We start from the raw sequence: 27,093 nt of genomic DNA, 5'->3' as shown, positions 1-27,093 counted from the left end.
TATGGTATAATCCTAGCATTTAGGAGGCTGAGGCAGGAAGACTGCCAAATATTTGAGGCTATTCTGGGGTAGACAGTGAGTTCAAAGCCAACCTGAATCATACAGTAAGATCCTGTCTCCAAAAAATAATTATGAGTCAGAAGTTAGGACATGAAAGGAAAGATGTGAAGGTTCAATAGTAACAAAAACAGCTGATTTTTCTCTTGAGAAAATTAATACAAGTTGCAAGCCTGTGAAAGATGGGTCAAGAAAAAAAAAATCACAAACGAAAACGATAAGGATCTCCTGAGATCCACGCCATGCTGGAATTTAGGACTCTGGGAAGCCAAGCCAGCACCTCCAAAAAAAAACGATAAGGAACAGCCAGGTGTGGTGGTACACCCCTGCAATCTCAATACTCAGGAGGGTGAGGCAGGAGGACTGCCATGCGTCCAAGGCCAGCCTGGACTACTTAGTGAGTTCAAGGCCAGCCTGAGCTACAAAGAGGACCCTGTGCCAAAAAACAGAACTAAACAAAACAAAAACCCTTAAGAAAAGTGTAAGACATAACTATGCACTGAATAGAGATTCCAAAACCATAACAGGAAATTAAAAATTGATAATGATAAATTTGATAATCTAGACCAAAAGAACAACTTTTCAGAAAGAAGTTTTACCAAAGTTGACTTAAGAAGCACAGAAGACCGGAATCGACCTACAGCTTTTAAAATATTGAGCAGGCCTAGCATGGTGGTGCATGCCTGTAATCCCAGCACTCGGGAGGCTGAGGCAGGAGGATTGCCGTGGGGAGCAGCACACAGAGGGAGCAGCATGCGGAGACCCCGTCTCCATAAAAAACAAGATAAAATATTGAATTGGTGGTCTGGCGACAGAGCTCAGTGGCAGAGTGCTTGCCTAGCATGCACGAGGCCTTGCGTTCAGTCCCCGGCACTTTAAAGATAAACCTTTTTTGAATTGGCAGCAATCTATGTACACACACATGCACACACACGCTGGCATTCTTAGAAATGAACTTAAACTCCAATGCTGAAAACAGTAATGAAACTGGTCTTATGTAGATCACACAATGTTTCTGCATGGTATACTTAAGAGTCTACGAATTTATTAGAAAAAGCACATCAGGGATGGCAGCTGGATACACAGGATCCATAATAAAAGTCAATAGTGTAGTCGGGCATAGTGATGTACATCTGCAGCGTTAGCCACTCAGGAGGCTGAGACAGGAAGATCTACTTGAGCCTATCACTAGCCTGGCAACATAGCAATATACATTGCAAAATTTAAAAAAACAAAAAAACCTACAGTCTTCCTAGTCACAAGGAACCAAAAAAAAAAAAAAAAATTCTATTAAAGTATTTTGGGATACATCTAATGAAGATTATATGTTTTGTTGTTGTGTTGTCTGTTTTGTTTTTGAGAAAGGGTCTCACTATGTAGTCCAGCCTGGCCTTGAACTCATTATGTAGCCCAGGTTGGCCTTGAACTTGTGACAATCCTCCTGCCTCAGCCTCCTGAGTGCTAGGATAAGAGGTGTGCACTGCCACACTTGGTGATTACATTGTATGTTAAAGGGAATATTATGAAAAATTTAAAAGGGCTAATTTAGGTCTAAAATCATGATAGATAGATTAAGCTCATGAATCACAAGATTCAATAATACAAGAAACAAATTACTCTCAAGTTAATATAGATACAATTCCAGTTAAAATCCTAAGACTCTCTGGCAGACTTTAAGAAATCTATCCTAAAATTCACAAGGAATTGGATTTCATGCAGCTGGGAAAAAAAATTCACAAGGAAGAGTAAAAGACTAAGAACTTCCAAGGTAGCCAGACATGGTGACACACGCCTGTAATCCCAGCACGCGGGAGGCTGAGGCAGGAGGACTGTCACAAGTTCAGGGCCTGCCTGGGTTACCTAGTGAGTTCAGGCCTGCCTGAATCACATAGTGACACCCTGTCACTAAAAAAAAAAAGAAAAGAAAAAAGAACAAAAGAAAACAACTGCCATGGCAAAATTAAAGATCATATAGAAAGGCTTTGCTCTACCTTAACTCATATTCCACAGCTACAGGCCTTACACCAGTATGGTATCCCAAAGAAGTTGTAAATAGAAGAGCCAATTAAACCCAAAATAAACCAAAGAAGGAAATAATAAAAAGCAGAACAGAAATCAATGAATTAAGAAAAAAATCAGTGGAAAAAATGCATTTTGGGGAAAAGAACAAAATGTATAACCTACAGCCAGAGTAACGGGACGGGGAGAGGGCAAGAGAGATGCAGAGTGAGTATAAACAACCAATACCAAGGATGACAGGGAGCCAGATGCAGCGCTGCACACCTGTAATCCCATCCACTTGGGAGGCTGAGACAGGGGGATTGCAAGTTCAAGGCCTGCCTGGGCAACTTAATGAGACCCTGTCTCAAAAATAAAAAGAACTAGGGATGGAGCTCAGTGGCTGAGCACTTGCTTAGCATACACAAGGCTCTGGGTTTGATCCCCAGCACTGCTGAAGTGAAAAATAAAAATTAAAAAATAGCCAAAATAGCCAAATGCCTTGAGAACACAAGCTACCAAAGCTCATTCCAAAAGAAATAGCCTGAGTAATCATATGTATACAGCTGAATTTGTGGTTAAAAATTTTAGTTACTCCCAAAAAACTTTAAGCCCAGGTGATTTCACTGGTGAATTATATCAAATATTTAAAGGAAAAAACAATACTAATCCTACACAAACTCATCCCCACAACTGAAGAGGAAGAAATTCACAAATTATTCTGTGAGGCCTGAGTGTTAATCCATTACTAAAACAAGACAAAAACATAAGAAAAATGGTACAATACACCAATTTCCCCTGTGGACATAGCCTCAACAATATTTCCGAAACTTTTAGAAAAATCAAACCTCTTAAAATATAAAAAAAATACAGTATGACCAAGCAGTTTATCCCAAGTATATAAGATTGACAATCTTTGAAAAATCAATATAATTGATTATATGAACAGACCAAAAAAAGTCATATGATTCTATCAACAGATGCAGAAAAATACTGATAAAAATCCAATATCCATCCCTGCTTTAAACTCTTAGCAAGGAAGGAATACAGAGAAATTTTCTCATCCTGAGAACAGGCATTTATAAGAAACTTACAGCTAGCATCTACTTAATGATAAAAAACTGTACATTTTTGCCTAAGTTCAGAAAAAAAGGCAAAAATATCCTTTGTCACTACCTCTATTTAATAAAACTGAAGCCTCCAGTCAGTGCAGGAAGGTAAGAAATAGAAATAAAAGGTAACCAGATTAGAAAGGAAAAGGTAGAAATGTCTTTATTCTCAGAGGACGTGATCATCCCTGTAGAAAATCCAATGCAATTTAAAAAAAAAGCAGCAGTCCTGACATAACTGAGTTTAGCAAGGCTGCACACTGCAAGATCAATACACGAAAACCAATTTTATGCCTATATAAAAATAACACACAAGTGGGAATTGGAAACACATTTATAAAAACATCAAAAAATATTGACTACCTACAGATAAATCTAATAAAAGACAGGTGAGACATGTTCACACACACATGCACACACAAATCTACAAACCATTTCTTAGAGATATTCAAGAAAAACTAAAAACTAGGAATAGGTTGTTAGCTACGGGCCAGCACAGCTGGGTCCACGGTTACGGCCACAGCTACGTTCACTGGCTGAGAGAGTCAGCTAGTAAGATGTCAGCGCTTAGCTGGACATGGAGACGTCGGCCGTAACCCAGGGACCCTGGGAAGCTGAGGCAGAAGGGCTGAGAGCTCAAGCCCGGCCTGGGCAACACAGGGAGACGCTGCCTCAAAATAAAACATTTAAAAAGGCCGGGGTATAGGTAAGCGGATGCAACCGGAGACCACACTGGTCAGTGAAACACAATAAGGCACGCAGGTGTAAACATCAGAACGTTTCATTAGGGTGAGAAGCTGAAAGAAAAACCACCTGTGTCTGTGTATGCATATGCAAATAAGAACAGTGAAGGCAGTTATACACTGATTCCTCTGCCTTCACTGAAGAGGAAGATCTGCGCTCACACACTGAATACAGACGGCTTGCGCTCTGGCAGAATCATCTGGGGATGACAATGTGCAATGTATGGACCATTGCTGCCCCCTGATTGACATGTCTTGAAATTCTGTTGTAGTTTTTTTCTTCTTTTTGTTTTTATCCTTGAAATAAAATGGATTTGGAAACAAACAAACAAACAAATAAATAAATAAGAAAAATAAATAAAGAACTAAAAGGCCTAAAAAGAACTAAAAAGAACTAAAACTGTGAGTCATTGTGAAGGCCCCAAGTTAAACCCTATTACCAAAAAACAAAAAAGTGAATTTTCCCCAAATTAATTTTATGCAATCCTAATAGGAAACTGACACAAATTATAAAATGCATTAGAAAATTCAAAGGATCTAGAAAGAGAAAAGTTGGAAGATTTATATTAAATGATTTGAAGATTTTAAACTTTTTTTTTTTAACTTTTTATCGGTACCAGGGATCGAACTCACGACCGCCTGCTTGCAAGGCAGGTGCTTATGACCTGAACTAAATCCCCAGCCCAATTTGAAGATTTTAAAGCTATAGTAACCAAGACAGAATGGTGTTGCTGGTAGAAATGGCCCCGGTATATAAAGAGATCAGTGCAAGGCTGCTGGGAATCCAGAAGTAGATCCTTACATACACAGCTAGTCTCAGAAATACCCAAATGTCCTTCAGTATAAGAGCAGCATATCTCAGTGGTACAGCACTTGCCCACCATGTGCAAGGATCTAGGTTGAATCCCCAGTGTACAAAAAGAAACACTAAACTGGTACCTCTACATAGGGAAAAGTATATAGCCAATAAAGAGAATGGGCAGGCTTACATATACTGACACACAACAGGAAAGTACATATAATGTGGCATTGATGTCTTTAAAAAAAACTAGTGCTTCTGTGTGTGTGTGTGTGTGTGTGTGTGTGTGTGTGAGTGAGAGAGAGAGAGAGAGAGATAAGGTAAGATCTAGGAGGCCAGGCAAGGTGGCACATGCTAATAATACCAGCACTCAGGAGGCTGAGTCAGGAGAAGCTCTGCAAGCTTGAGTCAACCTGGGCTACACAGTGAGTTCAAGCTCAGCCTTAACTATATAATGAGGTCTTATCTCAAAACACAAAAAAATACACAACAAAGACCTAGAAAGAATATACCGGGGCTGGGGATTTAGCTCAGCAGCGTAAGCGCCTACCTTGCAAGCGCGTGGTTGTGAGTTTGATCTCCAGTACCGCAAAAAAAAGAACGTACCAACTAATAGTAATCATCCTTGGGAAAGGGGTAGCAGAAAAGATGTCCTATATAAGTGAGCTGCGACAGTTCCTGTGCTCCCTCAGGACAGGGGCGTATTAGCCACCGTGCTGGGTGTATGAATATACTAGCACACAGCTGCACGGAAGACGGGGTCCTGCCCTCCATCAGGGCAGCGGTCAGAAACAAAACAGAAAATGCTTCCCCACAACCTCAAACCCTACAAACACAGCCAGGAGCCCTCAGCACCTAAAATACTATGTAAACCGCGGGCAGCTTTCCTACAGCGTGCCATGAAAGTGGAGTCGATCCGAGGAAAGCAACTAAAAACACCAAGACGCCAAGGAGACGCCACACAGGGAAAGCTGGAAGTCTCCCCGGAGGAGTAAGACAGCAGCTGCAGCCGTTCTGAAGTCCAACCAGCGCATTCCAGGTTGACAGCAAGACGCCTTCTCCACCTCTCACGCCTCGCCTCACCGCAGGAGCGGGCCCTCCCCAGACACCTGGGGTGGAGCGCAGAAACCCCAGTTTCTGGGAGCAAGTTTATAAACTATGTCGCTCACTTTAGGGAGACAACTCGGAGTGCGCTGTGCAGGGGACAAGGAGGAGGAAATGCAGAGAGGCCAGTGCAGAAAGCTGTCACTGTAAGCAGACAGAAAATGCCAGCAGCAATCCCGCTCCTTTCAGTCTCCTCCCCTTGGCCACTGGCCCGTCACCACCAGCCTCTTTCGCTGAGATGGCCTGATGTGCTCTGCCCTCACGACCCAAAGAGCTCTCACTGCAACTGACAGCATCAGCGAACAAACAGGAGCTTCCTCATGAACAGGTTACACGGATTTAGGGATGGCAAAGCCACAGACTGCCAGGGGAGAAGAAACCCTCTGCCAGTCTACGTACCCTCGCCGTAAACCCCGTGGCATCAGCACTCACTCTGGACATGCTAAGGAGTCAGCTGTCACTTTCAGTATTGGTCCGAAGGGAGTAACAGTGACACTTCAGGAATGTAACCATTATGTGCTGCAAATGTACTAATGAAAAACGTGAGCTGGGTGTGGTGGCCCACACCTGTAATCCCAGGACTCAGGAGGCTGAGGCAGGAGGATCGCTGCGAGTCTGAAGCCAGCACGGGCTACAGAAGTGAGTTCAAGGGTTGTGAATTTGATCTCCAGTACCAAAAAAACAAACAAACAAACAAAAATCACAAAAAGGACTGGAGATTTAGCTCAGAGGTATAATGCCTGCCTAACAAATGCAAGGTCGTGAGTTTGATCCCCAGTACCAAAAATCAGAAGTCAGTTCAGCCTGCAAAACATAACAAGACCCGATCTCAAAAAAAATTTTTTTAAATCCATAAAATAAAATAACTTTACTATTTGGAAAGAAAGAAAGAGAGACAGAGAGAGAGAGAAAGGGAAGGAAGGAAGGAAGGAAGGAAGGAAGGAAGGAAGGAAGGAAGGAAGACAGGCAGGCAGGCAGACAGGCAGGCAGGCACCTCAGGACTTAAGCAGAGCAGCAGCTTCTTGGTCCCAGAATAAGTGCCAGACCCCATCACAAGTATCATCAGGTGACCCTAAGCCCAGGCCTGAAACATGCAAAGGACCAGGAAAAGAGTGACACAGTGCAGTCCCTGAGCATGCAGTACAGGCCTGGAAAAAGTGGCCCATTAAAACTGATCTCCATGGGCCGAGGATTTAGCTCGGAGTCATAAGCACCTGCCTGGCAAGTGCGAGGTCCTGAGTTAGATCCCCAGGACCAAAAAACAAAGGATAAAACTGATCTCCAGCGCCAGGTCCCTCTGCCTCGGCCACAGCCCTGCGACTTCCTGTGACTTACCACGGTTTCCACTCCATAGGCAGTGGGGCCACAAAGCCCTCCCGCGCCAACCACATCAGCTCTGGTTCCTTGACGGGGTCAATACCAATTACTCGAGCATATTCAAGAATTTCTGCAAGGAGAAGCAGGAAGGAAGAAAGGTAAGAACGATGGGGACAAAGGGAAATGGATACAAAGAAGAAAAAGTATCACCAGCAATGCATTTTCTACTTTGTCGTTAGTTTCCAAATTCTCTTCAGGGAGGAACTGTTATTTCTCTAAATATAAATAATAAACATACAGAATCATTTCCTTATATCCAAAACAATTTACAAATGACCCACCTGAATCAGAACATGCTTTGTCCCTACCCGCAACAATATCATCCAAAATCAAGAATAACAAAGACAAAAAGCAAGCCTTCACCATGGCAGGGACCTCAGGAAGAAGCCCAAAGCCACAGCCGGACATCCAGGATGAGGGCAGCCTTACCAGAAGGACAGAAGCCTTCCTAAGATTTGCAAGAGCTTCCTGCAAAGTGCCTGTCACTCAATAGCCAAGCACGTACTAAATAACTGCAGATGACCGGACTCTTTGAGGAACTCAAAGACACAACAGGAGAGTAGGAGCCAGGTAATACAGCTGGGGCTGTGACATGGACAGCGTGCCTGGGAGCAGAAAGAGGGCAGGAACCAATTCTGTCGAGAAGCAGGGGGTACCTGAGCCGAGAAAGCAGCTCAGGCTCAGCCTTCTCCCCAGGCATCAAGTCCGCTTCCTCTGCAAGGCAATTCTTTTCAATTTCAGACCCGAAGACTTCTGCTATCCTCTTAGAATCGAGAATTGAGAAGAGTTCTTCTGCCAGAGAACCAGAGAAATGGGAGAGAGACAGGTACTGAGTTAAGAGCTAGCTCACCTCTAGGAAAAAAGACAGGTGAGCCGAGCACTGGACCACGTCACTGGAGGCCCCAGGAACAGTAAGACAATACCCAAGAAGCCTCAGGGCTTAAGGGGGTGTCTGCCCCGGGCAGAGAGGATTGCAAACATGGATCATGTCAGTGGAGAATTTGGAGTGTGACATACGTGAGGACTAGGAAATAAAGACCGCTTTTTTTGTAAGACTGATTGGATCTTGCTTGGCCAGGGACTGATTTATTCATTGACTTCACTGATACTTTTTGAATGCCTCTCATATGCCAATCACTAGGAGAAATGGTTGCCACCCTTACAGAGTTTACATGCTAATAGAAGGAAGTAAACAGATAAATACACAAGGAATCAGAGCTACTAACACATACAATGAAGGAAGCAAATGATGCGTGAGACGGACAATGGCAAGGAGAGGAGGGCTTCTTTAGAATGAACGGTCAAGGAAACCATCTCAGCAATGATACTAACCTGAAACATGCAGGAGACAGAGTTCTGGGCACAGCACTGAGAAAGGCTGCGCAGGCAGGAGAGCAAGTGCAAAGACCCGGTAGAAAGCTGTGACTTAGCCTAGCTGGAGACTTCCGGAAAGTCAACATGACTGGCAGGTCACAAAGAGCCCCACACGCCCAGCAAGGGAATCACGTCGACAGTGTGGGACAGTCCGAAAAGCAGAATTCAGGAGTGATGTGATTCATACGTAAGATTGCTCTGGCCACAAGGGGCAACACAGACTGGACAAGGGCCGAGGGGTAAGCGGCGTGCTAATTAGAAAGTTACTGAGAAGCCCAAGAGAAAATGCTGGCCAAAAGATGTACCTAAACTTGGACTGAGCAGAAGTTATAAAAAAAACTCCCTTAGAAAAACCTTTAAAAAAAGAAAGAAAGAAAAGAAAAACCAATTACCGTAGTGACCAAAAAACACAATAACACAGGTTTAGTATCTCATCTCCAAAATGCTCAGAATCAAAAATGTGTCAGATTTCAGGTCTTTTGTTTACTTCTTGGGATATCTGCCTAGATTTTAACAGGTGAACATCCCTGATCTGAAAATTCAAACTCAGAAATGCTCCCCCCAAAATGTTTGAGGTTTTAAAAAATTCTGAATTCTGGGTTTTCATATTACAGCTGATCAACATGTATTTAAGAAACAGTCTGCCAGGGATGGTGATATATGCCTGTCACCCAGCACTCTGGGAAGCTGAGGCAGGAAGATCATAAACTCAAGGCCAGCTTCAGCAACTCAGTGAGACCCAGTCTCAGAATAAAAATGGAGCTTGGCAAGGTGCTGCATGCCTGTAACTCCAGCACTCAGAAGGCTGACGCAGGAGGATCACCAAGAGGTCGAGGCCAGCCTAAACCACATAGGGAGACCCTGCCTCAAATAAGTAAATGAAAACAGGTAGGATGTAAGTCAGTGGTGAAGTCCTTACCTACCATGTGTGAGGACACAGGCTGACTAAGAAGAGGAGGAGAATGGGAGGGAGGGAAGATCTGAGCGCAAAATGCAGAAGACCAACATAAAGAAAGCATAAGTCATTCCAAAAGAACAAACAAAGATATATGTGACAGGAACACAATGTTTGCTCTTGAACAGGAAGATTTCATGAAGGTGACAGTCGTCCCTAAATCAACTCAGTTACTAAACACAATTTCCTTCAAGTACTAACAGCTCCTCCTCCTTCATAAAACCTTACCCAGAATGTGACACAGTGATTCCAAATTCCATGGGCAGATAAGCCATATCCAGGAAAAACTTTGAAAATAGAGCGTTTTTTTAAGCCTACCAGACATTACAAGTTCCGATGCAGCCTCAGGAATTTTGAGTATAGCTGTGACACATGAATACACAGTGGGAGAGAAGACAAAGCAGACTCGAATCACAGCACCCAAGTCAGCCAGGGAAGGTCGGCTACTCCATTAATGGTACGGGAGCAAAATCAGAAGAAAATATGAGAGAAGGACTTTATCCTCAGAGTGGGAAAGGCTTTTCTAACCCTGATACATAATAAATAAAGAGCTGCATCAGAATGGGCCAAAATATATAACACAAAAAGTCAAAGTTCTGGGACTGATGTTATAACTCAGTGGTAGAGCACGTGCTCAGCATGAGCAAAGCCCTGGATTCAATCCTCGGCACCAAAACAATTTAAATGTGAAAATTTTAAAATTTCTAAATGGCACCTAAACAAACATACTACACTCCAAGCAAAGCCCAAGGTTAACAGGTGGATAACGGACTCCTGGGGGTCCAAGGTTCTCCACCTCTTCGCCCAGGTTCACAGACCAGCTGGGTTGGAAACGAAGTATGTCCAGGTCCATAACTCTTCAAAACTGAAATTTCACTCCAAAAAAATAATACAGCCGGGCATGGTGGCACACACCTGTAATCTCAGCACTCAGGAGGCTGAGGCAGGAGGACCACCATGAGTCCGAGGCCAGCCTGGACTACATAAGCAAGTTCCAGGCCATCCTGAGCTACACAGCAAGACTGTCTCAAAAAATAAATAAACAAACAAACAAACAGCATTTAAAAGAGCAGGCCCGGAACACAGAACACATATGCAAAGAACTTTCATACACTGCAGAATGGGTGTAACTATAGGAAAATTATTTAACCTTTCAGTGCCTTGATCTCCTTACTGTAAAACAGGGAGGGATAATATCAGTACCTGACTCACTGAGCAGCAGCAAAGGCTGAAAGGGTGATTACAAAGTTCTTAAAACAGACTGACACACATCAGGGCTAAATAATGCTATTACTTTTATTAATAACATCATTCTTGAGTGTTTAAAAAACTGCTTTAGTTTGCTCTCAACAAACTGAGGCTGCAGGGGCATAGTTCAGAAGCGTGTGCAAGGCCCTGGTTCCAAACCCAGCACTGCGAAATAGAAAAGGTTGTGGCCTGGGACACAGCTCAGTGGCACACTGCCCGCCCTGCAAGTGTGAGGTCCTGAGTTCGATTCCCGTACCACCCCCTCCAAAAAAAGAGAAAGGTTTGCCCTGGCCTCAGGACATACTGTATTTCATAACATCCCCTCCAAAGTTCTCATTTAAAACAAATCTTTGTGGGTTTGATTGACAGAACTACAAAAAAAAAATCATTAACCAAAGGTTAGCAAATTTTTTCTTAAGAGCCTGACAATAAACACAGTAGACTTTATAGGTTATATGTTGTCTGTCATAACTGTGTAACTTATCTGTCACAGCATGAAGGCAGCCACAGACAACATAGATACAAATAACCGCGGCTGTTCTCCAATAAAACTTTATTTACAGTAACAGGCAACAAGCCAAGTTAAGCCCATGGACCACATATAGTTTGACGACCCCTTCCGAGCCAGCTCTTTGCAGCACCATACATCGCAGTGAAAGAACCAAGGTGGCTCAGACTGCCCTTGAAGAACTACGAACAACACCCCACAGGCCTCTTACCTTGCTCGTTGGGAATATAGGTCTCATCATAATCTTCTTCTAGAACCAGCTGGTCTCCTATATGGATGGGTCGTCCAGCCATCCTTGGCCTGGCCTTGAACACCTAGACCCCAGAGACACCCATTCACAGAGAAAATCAGTGACTCAGCTTAGAAGGAGAAAACTGGTCTGGGTGGTAGCAGTTCTGGGTCAGCCCAGACCGTGCAAGCCAGCTAGTCCAGTGGTGCTGTGGGCCGCAGGCAGAGAACCTCAAAACCTCAGAATTGAGGCTTCTCAGGCTCTGCACTTGGGCAAGTTTGCTGAGATGCACCTCCCAAAGGCTGCTGAACACCTGACCCACCAAAGATCCACACGCCTGCTCTGTAAAGACTGGCTTCATATCCTCTTCAAACAGTAGAATGACTACAGAACAAGACCCCAGTGACACTGAAGAGAACCCCACGTACCAGGACAACCCAGTGCACAGGCATACCATCACATGCAGTGATGCCCTCAGGAAGCCTGCGTCCAGGAGAGAAAGGACGCACAGCTTCAGCAGCAGCAGAAGGGATAAAACTCTCTCCAGGAGTACTGAGACAAGAGTAATAAATTCCCACCAAAGAATGAGAAGCATTCGAGACAAAGAGCTCTCCGCGCAGGAGCAGGTGTTCTGGAGCACAGGGTGACAGCATTCCTGGCAGGGACTGGGTGGAAACCAGCTCAGGGGCCAGTCACAGAGAAGCTCTTCAGACTGCTAAAAAGAAGCCTTCACCTTGCCCTCCGAAGGGGAGGCACCTGAGGGACTGGGGGAGAAAAGTGACACTGGGTAGTCTGTTTTGGCAGGGTAAGAAGTCTGATAGGAGGGGCTAGGGATTTAGCTCAGCAGCATAAGCACCTGCCTTGCAAGCATGTGGTCGTGAGTTCGATCCCCGGTACCGATTTAAAAAAAGAACTCTGGTAGGAATGGCAGAGCTGGATTGGAGGAATGAGAAACTGCTTGAGGAGACTGTGAGTGAGAGAGGAAGAGTGCTTGAACAAGGACAGACGCAGCAGGAACAGAGGGGACGGACTCAGTGGACAAACAGTGATGTCAGGATAGAGAAAGGGAAGTGAAAAAGAGATGCGATACACGAGGTTGTGTCCCTCCAAAATGCAGGCAATGAAGCTAACATGCACCGTGACTTTTTCAGAGATAGGGTCTTTAGGAGGTAATTAGTTAAATGAGGTCATTAGGGTAGAACCCTGGCTCACAAGATTGGCATCCTTATAAGGAAAGAGAAATGAGAGCTCTCTCTTTCTTCACCAAGTGAAGACAGTAAGGCAGAGACCATGAGCAAAGCAAGAAGCAGGAACAGATCTGCATCTGGGAGTTTTAGTGTCCAGAACCAGGAGAAAATAGACGTCTGTCGTTCATATCGCCCAGCTGATGAGTTATTACAACAGCACAAGCAGAGCACGAAAGGAGTCCAATCTGAGCCCAACGTTTCTAGCCCCAGAAATGGAGTGGTGCCAGTCTTCAGCGGAGCTGGTGCAGCTCTGGAATTGTTCACCTTTCTGTCCCTAGTCCCACCACCAACTCAGTTCTGCTAACGTCCCCCAGGACAGCTTCCCTACCGAAGCCTCGTGACACACAGCTAATCCACCCCATAATACAGCTGCTGTACTGAGAACACAGGCCCTGCCTGAGGAGTGAGCCACACTAGACGTGATCGGACAACAGGAGTCTGGCACAGCAGGTCCTGACCTGTCCTGTCCCTGCTTCTTTTTTTTTTTTTTTTTTTTTTTTGTCTTTTTCCTTTTTATCGGTACCGGGGATCGAACTTACGACTGCCTGCTTGCAAGTCAGGTGCTTATGTCGCTGAGCTAAACCTCCAGCCCCCTATCCCTGCTTCTTAAGAAGCTGCCACTATTCACCCTGGAGGAGTCTGAAGTGACATCTGTGAGGGGAAAGACCTCACCGTATATGGTCAGGACCCGTCCTGGAATGACGGCTTAAGAAATGGCTGGATCTGATAAATCTGAATCTATTCCAGACTCCTAGAGATGGACCCCTGACAACTGATGAAAGCCTCCATCAAGGAGGACGTTGATCATCCTCCATCATCAAGGACGTTACCACGTCCTCTGTGACTACAACAGCAGAGACGGGGACAGCAGAGGTGAGGGGTCTCGGGACCCACAGACACAGACCACCAGGGGAGTGAGACTGTGCTCCTCCCAGGAAGGCAGGACCAAAGGAAAAAGGGTTCCTCTCTGCAGGACACAAGCTGAAGAGGACCCCTGCTCCAGAACCTAGGAAGCCCTAGCAGCCTGTGGGCATCAGACCCACACCTCAGCACAGAGGCAGAGGCCAGGAGGCCTGACTGTTTCCAGCTCCAGAAACGCAGGCGACAGACCTATACCCAGGGCAGCAGATGGAATCCACTGCCTGGTGCTTAAGAAGTCACCTGAATGTTTAATCCTCTTAATCAGGGAGAAAAGAGACAGAGAAAAAGAAAAGACCCATGGGCAGGGAGGACCCGACAGCGGCCTGAATATCAGGGTAGACCAGCATTTATCAAGCACAGTTCTGAGTTAATATTTCATAGAATTTCACAGAAATTCTGCATTCAAGAAATGTTACCTATTCCAAGGGAAGGAAAAGGAGGAAAAGAAAGAAGAAACAATAAGACTGCCCCTTGTGCTTGTAAGGCAGGCATTTGTGCTGCTGAGCTATATCCCTGGCAGAAAAAAATGCATGTGTCAATAAGGAGGGAACAGGGGTTGAAGGGAGGGGAGAAGAATGGGAAAAAAGAATCAAGTTATATCACATACACGTACAAATTATGATGAACACTATATATATCTAAAATGTACTAATAAAAATTCCTTAAAAAAGAAATGTGACCTATCCCTACATACTCATCACCTTTGAAAAGTCACATCTGCCATTATGGAAAAAAGCTGATTAAGCCAGGGGTGGTGGTGCATGCCCGTAATCCCATCACTCAGGAGGCTGAGGCAGGAGGATCACTGCAAGTTCAAGGCCAGCCTAGACTACATAGTGAATTCAAGGCCAGTCTGAACTACAGAGTGAGACCCTGCCTCAAAAAACAAACAAAGCTAATTACCCAGGGACACAATGATGGACACTTAACAATCTAAGGTCCAGGAAGAATACTGAAAATCTGAATTCATGGATCATTCAAATTTCCAACAAATCATCTTCCAGAAAAAATTAAAATGTAGGGGGCTGGGGATTTAGCTCAGCGGCATAAGCGCCTGCCTTGAAAGCAGGCAGTCGTGAGTTCCATCCCTGGTACTGATAAAAAGGAAAAAGACAAAAAAAAAAAAAATTAAAATGTGGGTGGGCTATGTTGATATTCCACCTTCCACCTGTACCTTGCCTGACTTCAGAAAAGACATGGTCAGGTCCAGGCCCAACAGCGCAAGGACCTGCAAGAAGAGAATCACGGGAAGGGAAATCATTACTTCTTAATGGCTACTAGAAATCATTTACTCACTCAAGTAATATTTGTATTGCACACCTGTAATCCCAACACTTTGGGAGGCTGAGGCAGGAGGACTGAAAGTTCAGGCCCAGCAATTTAGCAAGACACTGTTTCAAGTTAGAAAATTTTTAAAAGGGCTAGGGATATATCTCAGTTTGCTTGGTTGCCAGTACCAAAAAAAGAGAGAGAGAAAGAGGAAGAGAGAGAGAAAAAAAAATATTTGTTGAGCACCAACCAAGTTTGTATATTTCTAGGAACTAGAAATGTAACCATTTCCGGGGATAGTGGCTCACGCCTGTAATCCCAGCACTCAGGAGGCTGAGGCAGGAGGATCGTTGCAAATTCGACACCAGCCTGAGCAACAAAGTGAGCCCAAGGCCAGCCTGAAATGCATAGTGAGACCCTGTCTCAAAAAGACAAAAATAAATGGTCATCCAGAATACATTCAGTTGTCTCTCTCCAGAGCCAGTCTAGCGAACACCTGTTGACCCATCAAACAGTCCCAGAGAAGGGCACAGGCACAAGCGGGGAAGCGCCTGAAGGAAGTGAGGCAATCAGGGGGCACCTGTGCTGAGAACCGAGGGTCAGCGAGCATGCGGGGGACAGAGGATGTGTTCTAACAGCAGAGCAGCCTGTGCAAAGCCCGTTCAGCAAGAAACACCACCAAGCAAGGCGGCACTGGGGAGGCAGAAGTGCGGAAGCCAGGCCGAGCCAGGGACCTGCCCTTTACCATAAGGGGATGGGAACCCCGGAGACCATGTTTCTAGATGCACATTTTGAAAAAAACTACCCTGGCAGCCAAGGCGTACAGACTGGAAAAGAGGCCAGAAAAACAGAGCAAAGAGCCAGACATGTGATGCATACCTGTAATACCAGCACTCAGGAGGCTAAGGCGGGAGGATCATGAGTTCAAGGCCAGCCTGGACTTTAAAGCAAGACCTTCTCTCAAAAATCGAGGCACACTCCTGTAATCCCAGCGGTCCGGGGCTGAGGCAGAAAGATCACTGCACAAGGCAGCATGGGGTACAAAGCGAGTTCAAGGCCAGCCTGAACTGCATAGCAAAATCTTGTTTCCAGAAGACCAAAAGAAAGAAGAAGAAGGTGGGGGGGGGAAGGAACAGGCAGAGGAAGAAGAGAAAGAGGAGCAGGAGGAAGGGGAAGAGGGCAGGGGATTTAGCTCAGCAGCATAAGTGTCTGCCTGGCAAGCACAAGCTCATGGGTTTGATCCCAGGTACCAAAAAAAAAAAAAAAAAAAAAAGATGATGATGATGAAAGAGATGAGGAGAGATGAAAAGCAGAGAAATTGTGGGAGGGCAGTACGTAAAAGCATGAGATCACCCAGGTGACAGCAACCTGAGCTTCAGTGGCAACAGAGAGGATGAGAAGCCTGAGAGACATCCCTCAGACCTGCTATGACAAGTAAATATTTTCGCTAGGCCTGTGACTTTGAGGAGTATTCCACTCAAGCCTTCTAGGCCATCAAAAGCCACAACACTGTATCCCACGGAGCAGTCACCAACAGATCAGACGAACCCAGATCAGGTGAACTCCACATGCTACGCGGCCTAAGCCCCGCCAGGAGATGTAGAGTGGTGCAGGAGGGCCTCTGTCCTGCCAAACCCAGAATCCAGCAGAACTGGAGGGACTCACATGCTCCCGCCAAGAAGCCCTCCACAGCTGCCAACCTGGAAGCACCTCAGCACCGGGAACACAGGCATACCACTCTCATGCTTTATCTCACGGTACTATGTGCCACCTCTGCTGTTAAACCACAAACTCCTGAGGGTCAGAAAATCTTCTTGGATTTTCTAACCAAGCCTAAAACTACTGTAGGAGCTCGGTTATGCTATAAACCACTAAGGCAGAACCAAGGAATCTCAGGAGATGGAAATACCCACAGTTAGTCCAACTTGCCACCCTATTCTACATAATCCCTCCCGGGGCTGGGGATTTAGCTCAGCAGCACAAGTGCCTGCCTGGCAAGCACGAGGTCATGAGTTTGATTTCCCTGTACCAAAAATAAATAAATATTCCCTCTCCATGCTTTAAGTGACAGATGGCATAGTAGTCAAAGCATTAGCTTTTTTTTTTTTTTTTTTTTTTGTCTTTTTGAGACAGGGTCTCACTATGCAGTTCAAGCTGGAATTGGGCTCACTTTGCAGCCCAGGCTGGTCTCAAGCTTGCAATGATCTGCCTGCCTCAGCCTCCCCAGTGCTGGGATTACAGGAGTATGTCACCACCCCCAGCTAGCACCAGCTTTTAGGACAGAGAATCTATATTCAAACTCCAGATCTTCCTTGCCACTGTAGGACCTTAGGCAAGGTACTTCACCTAAGCCTCAGTTACCTCCTGAGTCTAATTCAAACAATCACAATCATTTGTGATAAAAGAGGACTTAAGAGTGAATGAGATAATATTTAAAAAGTGCCTAGCATAGTACCAACTAAACAATAAATGCTGGGCAAATTTAGCTGATATTATTGAAGTTACTGCCATAAAGACAGTAGTGTCTTAGGCCATGTATGGCTCAGTGGTACGCACAAGATTAGCATGTGCGAGGCTCTGAGTTCAACACCAGCACCACAAATAAATAAATAAATAAATGTATCCCGAAGTATTGTGAGGATTAAATGATTCAATGTAAAATGCTTATGATACTGTAACATCTCAAATGCCAGATGTTACTATGATTATCATTACTACTTACAGAGTTAGAAGATTCATTCTACATCTCTCTACAGAAGAGAGCCAACACCAAGGAACATAAAATGAGGCCATTCAGACATTCAAAAGCCACTCAAGGAACACCTGCCATGGGTTAGGCTAGAAGTATGTGTTGAGGCTTCAAATCTAATCACATGTGACGCTAAACCTGAGCTGAATCTGCTACCGAGAAGCCAGGCACATACAAAACGAACGCACCATGTGTTCAGCACATTAAGAGAAGTAGTAGAAAATATTACAAAACACAAAGATAAGGACAAGCGACATTACTCTGGAAGATGAGGAAAGCATTCCAGAGCAGAATAAGCAGGAGCTCTCCAGGTAAGGGGAATCAGGCAATTTAAAGCAGAAGGAACAGGTCACATAAAGTCAAAGAGGCCAGAAAAAGCACAGCAGGGGTAGACAGTTAACAATGACAGTCAAACTTTATGCTCACTGTATTCCTTCTATGTTCCAGGAGCTACATACTAAGTTTTATACACAACACCGCACAGACTTTAGCTAAGGACCTCCATCCTCACTTTTCAAATAAGGAAAGTGAGACTTAGCATTTTTTAAACAATCTTTAAAACATGTTTTTGTTGGTTTGCAACAGGGTCTTGCTATGTAGTCCAGGTTGGCCTTGAATATACCATGCAGTCTGGAGAGGCCTCAAACTGACAGCAATCTGCCTGTCTCAGACTCCTGAGTCCAGAATTACAGGCATGCACCACTATACCCAGCTGTAAAAAAAAAAAAAAAAAAAAGTTTTAAAAACTCACCCAAGATGGAATTGGGCTGGAATTCAGCTAGTAAATGACACAGCAGAATGTGCATACATGCAGGTCTATCTAATTCCAAAGCCTGAGTCCTTAACCACTTGGACAAGACCAGAAAGAAAGGGTTAGTGAGGGGTGTGGCAGGAGAGATCCAGCATGGGAAGCGAGGCTTGGGAAGACTGAGCTTTTTGAGGTAGATAATGGGCATCACAGGATTCCACCAAGGAAACTGGCATGATGAGAGTTACAGTTTACCAAGATGACTCTGACAGCTTCACAAGAACTAATGAGAGGGACAAACAGAGGCATGCAGCCCACTTAAGAAGTTATCCTGCAAGTCCAGGCAAGAAATGAAGTCTGTGGCTGTGAGTATGCAAAGAAAGACCAGGTTCTGCAAGGAGCAGGAGGCATAATAACAGGACTGATACGTGCAGCAGTAGGTGGAGGGTGACGGGAGAGGGAAGCTACAGCCCTTCCAGCTGTACATAGTGGGGATTCTGTGACTTGGGCCATTAGGCAAACCCCCGCCCCCAAGCATACTGCCTGGACACAAGACATGCCCGACAAACTGCTACTGCATTTATGAATTCCAGTGGAGACTTGGTTGACTGAGTGAAGTCCTTCAATAACACAAGAAATACAAGCAGAAAAGGAACAGATCGGGGGACCAGAGAAGGTTGGAGAGCATCATTAAGCAGATGATATAAGCTCTGGAAAAGGTTCCGGCTGGACAAAATTTTGCTGAATGGATGGCAAGTGAAACTCTGGGCGCACTCACTTGGAGATGAGTGTGACCAGTACCGAGGAGGGGCCTGCAAAGAGCTGAGGTAGGCGATTTCCCAGAAAGGGAGTTCGCGAGAGCCATGAGAGGAGTCTCAAATCAGTGCAAGCAAAAAAACTTCCCAGCTTCCCCAACTGTCCAAAACACGCCATCAGGTTGGGGTACCATCCCAGATTCGGACACTGAGGGATCCCCAGCGGAGAAGAATCCAGGCAGGAGGCCGAGCCTCGCACGCTGCCCCGGGGCAGAAGAGAAGGAGCGCTGCCGCGGGCGACAGCACGGAGCCCACTCACCTGCCAGGGCGCCGCTGCCCAGTCGCGAGCGGGCAACGGGAGGTTTTGAAGCGGTGACCCTCCCGCGGCCGCTCCTTCCCCACTTTTCTCCCAGTTCCCGCACTCCTGCACCGTTCACCGCACACCTGCAGGCCACGTTGCCTCAACTCCCCCGCAACCCTCCTTTCCCGACCAAGCCATTCCGCCCTTCCCCAAGAAGGCCCTCACCTGTGCCCCCCACCCCGGAAGGCTCAGGGCGAGGACTCTGCGCCACTTCCCCAGCACCACCCCAGCTCCCCGCTTCCAGGGACGCCGGGGTGTTGCCCTGCAGCGGCCAAAAACCACTTCCGACGGGTACCAACCTAGCAACTGAGAGTCCCGCCTCCCACCGGAGCCAATAGGTCGCTGTCGGAGACCTCTGGCATCGGATTGGCTCAAAATCCCATCGGCGCACGCAGGAGTGCCGCACGTTTCCCATTGCACGATGGAAATTGTAGTTCTTGGTAGCTGATGGGGCTTCTTGAGCGATTAAGACCTGAATTTAGATATAAGAATTTCTTACAGGATAGGGAGGGACCATTAAAAATATTAACAGTAATGTAAGTCATCCAAGGCAATTGATTGGTCATCACTTTTTAACAGTGGGATTAATATCAGTTGAATAATAATTACCATCAATAATCCATTGATTGGTCCTTTAACAAACAAGAAATGTAAATTTAAGGTAAAGGAGATCTCCTTCCCATCCGCACATCTCCCTCAGCCCCACACCCCAAAAAAGCTGGCTCTGTGCTTGGATTCAATCAATGAGCACTTGACCAGGAATTAAAGAGATCTAGTTTCTATTATCCATCTTTTCACTGGCACACAGGGATCACTTTACCTTTCTGCAGGGTAGAGATGGTGACAGACAGCAATGTTGTCATAATTATTTCAGGGTCTGTTGAAGAAAAAAAGTAACATACTGTGCAGATCCTTCATGCACTCCGTCTAGTAGAAGTATTGATAGGAATGTAATTCCAAAGATACTTAGTTTTGCTTGCACAGAGAACAAATAATCCTTTCTCTCCTACAGGGCCAATCTCCTAGAGAAGTTAAGTGGAGTAGAAACACCTAAATTTCCCATAAATGTAAAAATGAGAATAGAAAAAACAGAGATTGGGGCTGGGGATTTAGCTCAGCGGCATAAGCGCCTGCCTTGCAAGCAGGCAGTCGTGAGTTTGATCCCCGGTACCGATAAAAATGAGAAAGACAAAAAAAAAGATTTAAAAAAAAAGAATAAGATAAAGCAGAGATTTTTCTCATTGAAAAGGAAAGAGCTGGGTATGGTGGTTTCGAGCCTGTAACACCAGCACTCAGAAGGCTGAGGTGGGAGGATCCCCAGGAGTTTGAGTCCAGCCTGTGCTATACAATGAGTCCAAAGCCAGACTGAAATACATAGCAAGAGCCTGTCTCAAAAGAAAGAAAAAGAACAAAACCTACATTGCACTATCACAAAGTACTATCACAAAGAACAACTGGAATCTCACCCTACTGAAACTTTTGCACAGCAAGAAAAACCACCAAGAGTGAAGAGACAACCCACCATGTGGGAAAAAGTGTTTGCCAGCTGTTCCTCAAGGAAAGGTTTACTATCAAGGACATATAAAGAACTCAAAAAAATCAGCCCTCCCAGATTTAAAGACCTAATCCCAAAATGGGCATCTGAGATGAGTACACGCTTATCAGATGAATAAATACAAACAGCAAATAAATACGTGAAAAAAATGTTCAATGTCACTGGTCATTCAAGAGATGCAATTAAGAGTCAGGGGTTTAGCTCAGTGGCTTAAGTGCCTGCCTTGCAAGCACACGGCCGTGAGTTCACTCCCCAGCACCAAAGAGAGAGAGAGAGAGAGAGAGAGAGAGAGAGAGAGAGAGAGAGAGAGAGATGCAATTAAATCAACCTCACCCCAGAAAGAGTGGCTACTATCAAGAAACTAGGCAATAACAAACGCTGGAGGGACTTATGCACTGTTGGTGGGAATGCAGGCAGGTGCAACCAATATGGAAATCAGTATGGAGATTTCTCAAAAAACTAGAGATCCCATTCAGTGCAGCTATTCCCCTTCTGAATATCTTCCCAAAAGAATTAAAACTATCATACCACAGTAATATATGTGCACCAATGTTTATAAGAGCACAGTTTGTAATAGCCAGCTCTTGGAATACCCTTCGACTGAGGAATGGATTAAAAAAAAAATGTAGTATTTTTATACAATGGGGTACTACTCAGCCATAAAGAAGGATAAACTGGAGACTTTTATAGGTAAATAGATAGAGTTTGAGAACATACTCATTAGTTAAATAAATAAGACTCATGTGTAAATATCATATTGCTTCACTAGTATAAGAAGCTGAAAGAAAAATGTATGTACATGTATTTTTTGCCATTTTCTAAATTTATTTTTTTAGATTTTTAATTATTTTGAAAAAGTAAAACAGAAATAAAGAATAGAAATCATACAGAATTTCAAAAAAAGAAAAGAAAAAAGTAGCGAATTAACACTCATTAATACATTGCTCATTTTTATCTCAGAACTAGTTGTTCAGGTTATAAAATCTAGATACAAAAGTGATCAATTGAACAATGACAGCACAAACTGTTCTTTTTGATGAACTAAGATTAGTAGCATAGTCACCTACATAAGGTACATACACATACATAAGTTTATATACGTTTACTAGCACCCATATACCCTTTTCCTTTCCTCCTCTTTTCCTTTCCTCTAGTTCTGTCCTTTTGAGCACATTCTTCCCCTTTAGTACAATTCCTATTGTACATTCTGGGTCTTATTACTCTAAAATAGTTAATAGTTATAGTACTGATTTCTTTGAGTTCACTGAAGAGAAAGATTTGTGCTGGGATTGCGGACAGTTGAATGCAGATGTGCTGTGCTCTGGGTGAGTGATTTGGGGGTGACAATGCACAATGTATGTACCACTGTTACCCCCTTATTGATGTGTTTTGAAATTTTGTAGTCTTTCTTTCTTTCTTTCTTTCTTTCTTTCTTTCTTTCTTTCATCCTTGAAATAAAATGGATTTAGGGAAAAAAGAAAGAGAAAGAGAAACGGAGACAGTGAAGCCATGCACTTAGAGCAGTTCCAGTAGGTTCTAGAGATGCATCTGACACCCACAACTCTTGAAACCAGTCCTTGCGCCACTTAGAACTGATCTCATGGTGAGGAACTCAGATTGTTACGCCTGTAGATCCCAAATCAGATGGCCAGAACACATTTTCCATGTTTAAATCTTTCTACCAAAGTTCTATCGATACTTAACTTTATTCACACCACAGATGAAAAAATGTTACTCCTCCTTCTTCTGCACACACTTTAAAAAGGTGAAGGCCAAAGGGTCCAGAGTGAAAAAGAACCCACCAGTTCATCTACCACAGACTACACAGAACAGAGATACAAAATGCCATCTGTGGTTTCCTAGATCAAAGAACTCACAATCAATCTGATTGATTTCTAGTATCATCAGAATACCTATCTTTTTCCCTTAACATGGATTCCCAGCTGATAGGAAGAGCTAATAAGATAAGGCATACCCTGGGATTAATGAAAATATACTCACACAGATAAACAATTTGCATTGTATCAGGTTGCTCCATAGATTTGCACTCAGAAATGCAAACTCATTATCAGATGTTCTCAGGTGAACATATCTAAGGAGATATGTTTCTTAACATACTTGTGCTGAGGGGTTAACAATGACGTCAACTGAAACTAGTCACAGATGCATATACTAGTATCACATGCAGTAGTGGAGAGAATTTCACTCATTGTAAATTGTCTTCTAGAGTTAGGGATAAACATTTAGAGATGATTTTTAAAGGATGATTGTTACATTTTGTGTCTGGATATCCCCCCAAACCTCATGCACTTTAACGTGGAGATTTTTCAGAAGCAGCTGAATCTAGAGTTTATAACTGATTCATAGTGCAGTGCTGGGATTAAGGGTGCTGGGACACTGGATCAGTCCACTGATTGGATTGACACTGCCCTAATCCCTAAAGTCTGGATAAGATAAAAGGGGCAGGAAGAGGCTTGCTTATCCCTCTCTCCCTTGTTGCTTTTGGTGTCTTCCACTGCCATGAAATGCTTCCCCTCTGCCATGTGCCACCCCTGCCTTGGAACCAGGTGATTATAGACTGAGATGTCTACAAACTGCAACGTAAATAAACATTTTCTCCCTTAACTTTGGGCATTGGGTATTTTGTCTCAGAAACAAAAGAAAAATAACTAAGATAAAATTTGGTTCCAGAGACTGCAGCCCTTCTAGGGGGAGAACCACCAGTGTCTCCTGAGATCTGTGCCATTTTGGAATTTAAGACCCTGGGAAACCAAGCAAGTAGCTCGTCTCCCTGGTAAGTGGCTGTGGTGTGGCAGACTACAACCTTTCCAGGGTGAGAACCACCAGTGTCTCCTGAGAGCCACACCATGCTAGAATTTAGGACTCTGGGAAACCAAGCAACCAGCTCGCCTCCCCGCTAAGCAATAGTGAACCTACTGGTGCACGGCCTAGAGTCAAACATCCCACTTCCCCTATGCCCTTCCTTGTCCCCCATTAGCAAATAGGAACCAGAAATCTGAGCATCTCTTGGGAGGTTGACCATAGCAAATAAGGGGGATTTCCTTCTACCATCTCTTTGAAGGCAAATATTTTTATTACTGTTCTGTTTTATTCTGATTAATGGTACAGCTCTATTCAATATTTTGCTTTGATAAGTTCTATAATGTTCTGTATTTCATTTTATTTTGATATACGTGATTTAAAGAACAACTATTGTAAAGATAACGAAATATACTGTGATACCTATTACTGTTATCCCGGTAACCTGCTGTGAAATTCTGTATCAATTTCACTACATGGTCTCAGTTGGCTTTATTCTGTCTTGTTCTGTTGTACTTTACTACTTTCAAAATTAAAAAAAATTTTTTTAATTTGGTACTAGAGAAGTGGGGTTATTACTGTGACTATACCTAACCATGTGGCTCAGGAACCCTTGGAAATGACTTGTGGGAAGAGTTGACAAGGTTCAGAGATGCTTGCTGAAAAAGTAGAGCTGGAGCTGCCTAGGCTATTCTGTATGGTCGATCCTGGTCAGAGCCCAGAAGATCAGAAGGCTTACAGAAATCCTGCCAGCAAAGACCAGGCTGAGAAGGTTTCTGCTGGGAGAAGGATTGGTTGTTGAACTCCAGATCATGTGTGTCATGGCTTGACAGAAAGTTTGCATTTTGCTCATTTCCAGAAACTTTATCTGAGACTGAGATTAAAGGTGGTCGACCAATTAATCTGGCAAAAGAAATTTGAAGACAGTCTGATGTTAAAGTGGTGGCATGGCTACTGTTGGGGACTATTAGCTAGATTTATGCTGAGAATTAAGAGCAAAGAGCCCAGCAAAATGATTTAAAACATTGAGTTTGGCCAGAAAGAAAACTCTGGTAAAGCTGAGGGCCTCAAAGATGGGGCAGAGGAGATCCTGATTGCTGAGAAGAAACAGGAGAGTAGAAAAGATGACCTGAGGCCATCACAGGAAGCAGCAGGACACCCCCTTTTGCAGCCCCAAAACTGCAAAAGTAAAAGACCTTGCTTAGAGAAGGTCATGGAGCACCATGTTCCAAAATGGCAACAGCATAGAGAATTTGTTCCTCAGAATTGGATTCAGAGTGCTCAGCAAACCAGGCACTAAACTCCTTATAGCTAGAATAGAGAAAAGACTGGCTACTGCTGCTAGTTGTTAGGTGCATGCGGAATGCAAGATTTGTGAGGTCAGCGAGGCTTTTATCCCAAGTTCAGAAGGGTAGTGTGTCCCTGAGAGGGTGGTATGGGAAGCTGTGAGTGTGAAGCTGAAGGTGCAGTGGAGACCCCAGAAGTCAGAAGAAGCCGGGAACATGGATCATCTGAGGAAAACTTCAAGGAGGGAGCAGCGTGGGCCCAAGAGAGAAGCCATGGGAGCTACAACCTCCAGACGTGCTGTAGGGGTGGAGGCATCCAAGTCCTTTGGAGTTCACATCTTGCCACAGATTGCTTCAGATGCTGCACATGGAACTACAGGACTTAATGTTTGGCCTGCTGGATTTTGGATTTATTTTGGTCCCATTCCTTTGAATCCCCATTAGTAACTTTTGGAATAGAAATGCCTATCTTGCGTCATAGAATGTTGGGAGTATTTAATTTTCATTGTACAAGGGGTTACAGCTAAGAATTTGCCTTACATCTCAAAGGAAAGTTAGGACTTGGATTTTTCAGCAGTGCTCAAACTGTTCGGAGTTTGGCAACTCTTAGAGATGGACTAAATGCCTTTTTTGTAAAGCAATGTACATGAATCTTTAGGGGGCCAGGAGCAGAATGTTATGATTAGTGTCTAGATATCCCCCAAAGCCTCTTGCATTCCTATGCTTTTTGGAAGTGGGTGAATCTACAGTTTATGACTGATTCAAGGTCCAGTGGTGGGATTAACAGTATGAGGGTTACAACTGCCCTCGGGCGGGTAGCCTGCATACAACATAAGAAGCAGGAAGAGGTTTGTCTCTCTCTTCTCCTGTCTTGTTTTTGGTGTCTTCTGCTGTCACAGATGGTTGCTCCTCTTCCACACTACCCTGACTGGAAGCCAGGTGACTACGGATTAAAACCTCTACAAACTGTGAGCTACATAACCCCTCCTCCTCTCATTCTGAACTTAGGGTATTTTGTCTCAAGAACAAGAAAAGTAACTAACACAATGAGGGAGTCAAACTGTCCTCTAATTCAAGGTCAGAAATTGCTCTGCTAGAATATTTTTTCTCTTTCCATACTATTTATTTGGAATATACAAGAAACCACCCACATGAAAAAAGGAGAGCATTCATTAATCCTGCCACTTTTTAAAAAAGTATATGAAGTTACAAATGTTTCTTCTACACTTTCATTCTATATTATTTGAAAATTACCAGCTGCTCTTCCAGCTCCCTTCTGCTATTTGTTTTTTCCTACAGTGCTTCACATCAGAAGTCTGCTTGTTTGTTTGTTGTCTGTCTCTCTGCATTAGAATGTAAGCTCCATAAGGACAAAGATGTTGTCTATTTTGCTTATTGATGTGTCCTTAGTGCCTAGAATAGTGTTTAGCAAACAGAGGCCCTTGACATACACTCTTTGGATGGATAACTTCAGCAAAGAAAGAAAGAAACAAACCTCTGCATTTTAGAGGAAACCATTGTAGGCATATCTGCCTTCTGGATTTTTTGATGTTTATGTAAATAAAAATTTGCATGTAATATATACACATTTAAGCACAATTACATACTTTAAAATTGCTACAGAAATGAGATCATAATGTACTTTCTCCATTTAACATGCTATAAACATCTTCCAAAGTTATTTCATAAGAAATTATGCCATTGTTTTTAATGGTTATTTAGGATGCCACCAAATAAATGTCAAATGTCTTGGTCTCCGATTTGTGATGATTTACTTGGTTTCTCAGGGTTTTTTATTGTTTTTGAGCCAAGGTCTTGCTATATAGTACAGGCTGGCTTAGAACTAGACATGCAGCCCAGGCTGGCCTGGAATTCATAATC

The 27,093-nt window shown here is 44.0% G+C and overlaps 1 protein-coding gene across 21 annotated transcripts in view; it reads right to left on the bottom strand.

Moving 5' to 3' along the window:
* The window catches only part of Cep164 (centrosomal protein 164), a 72,942-nt gene extending 53,094 nt beyond the window's left edge, over window positions 1–19,848 (bottom strand). For 20 of the 21 annotated variants that reach the window (XM_063255824.1, XM_063255833.1, XM_063255829.1 and 17 more), the window contains exons 1-3: window positions 19,717–19,848; window positions 11,484–11,586; window positions 7,146–7,257 (exon numbers count right to left, since the gene is read on the bottom strand). In XM_063255824.1, the coding sequence (XP_063111894.1) occupies window positions 7,146–7,257; window positions 11,484–11,565 (194 nt within the window). In that variant the 5' untranslated portion in view covers window positions 11,566–11,586; window positions 19,717–19,848. Of the gene's footprint in view, window positions 1–7,145; window positions 7,258–11,483; window positions 11,587–19,509; window positions 19,691–19,716 lie in introns of those variants that run through there. The other variant, XM_063255825.1, reaches the window with a different exon arrangement.
* Window positions 19,849–27,093: the final 7,245 nt, after the last annotated feature.

Source organism: Cavia porcellus, unplaced genomic scaffold, assembly GCF_034190915.1.
Source record: "Cavia porcellus strain 051 isolate PalLab524CR breed Dunkin Hartley unplaced genomic scaffold, mCavPor4.1 scaffold_9, whole genome shotgun sequence".
NCBI lineage: Eukaryota > Metazoa > Chordata > Mammalia > Rodentia > Caviidae > Cavia > Cavia porcellus.
This window is presented reverse-complemented; position numbering and strand designations above follow the sequence as displayed.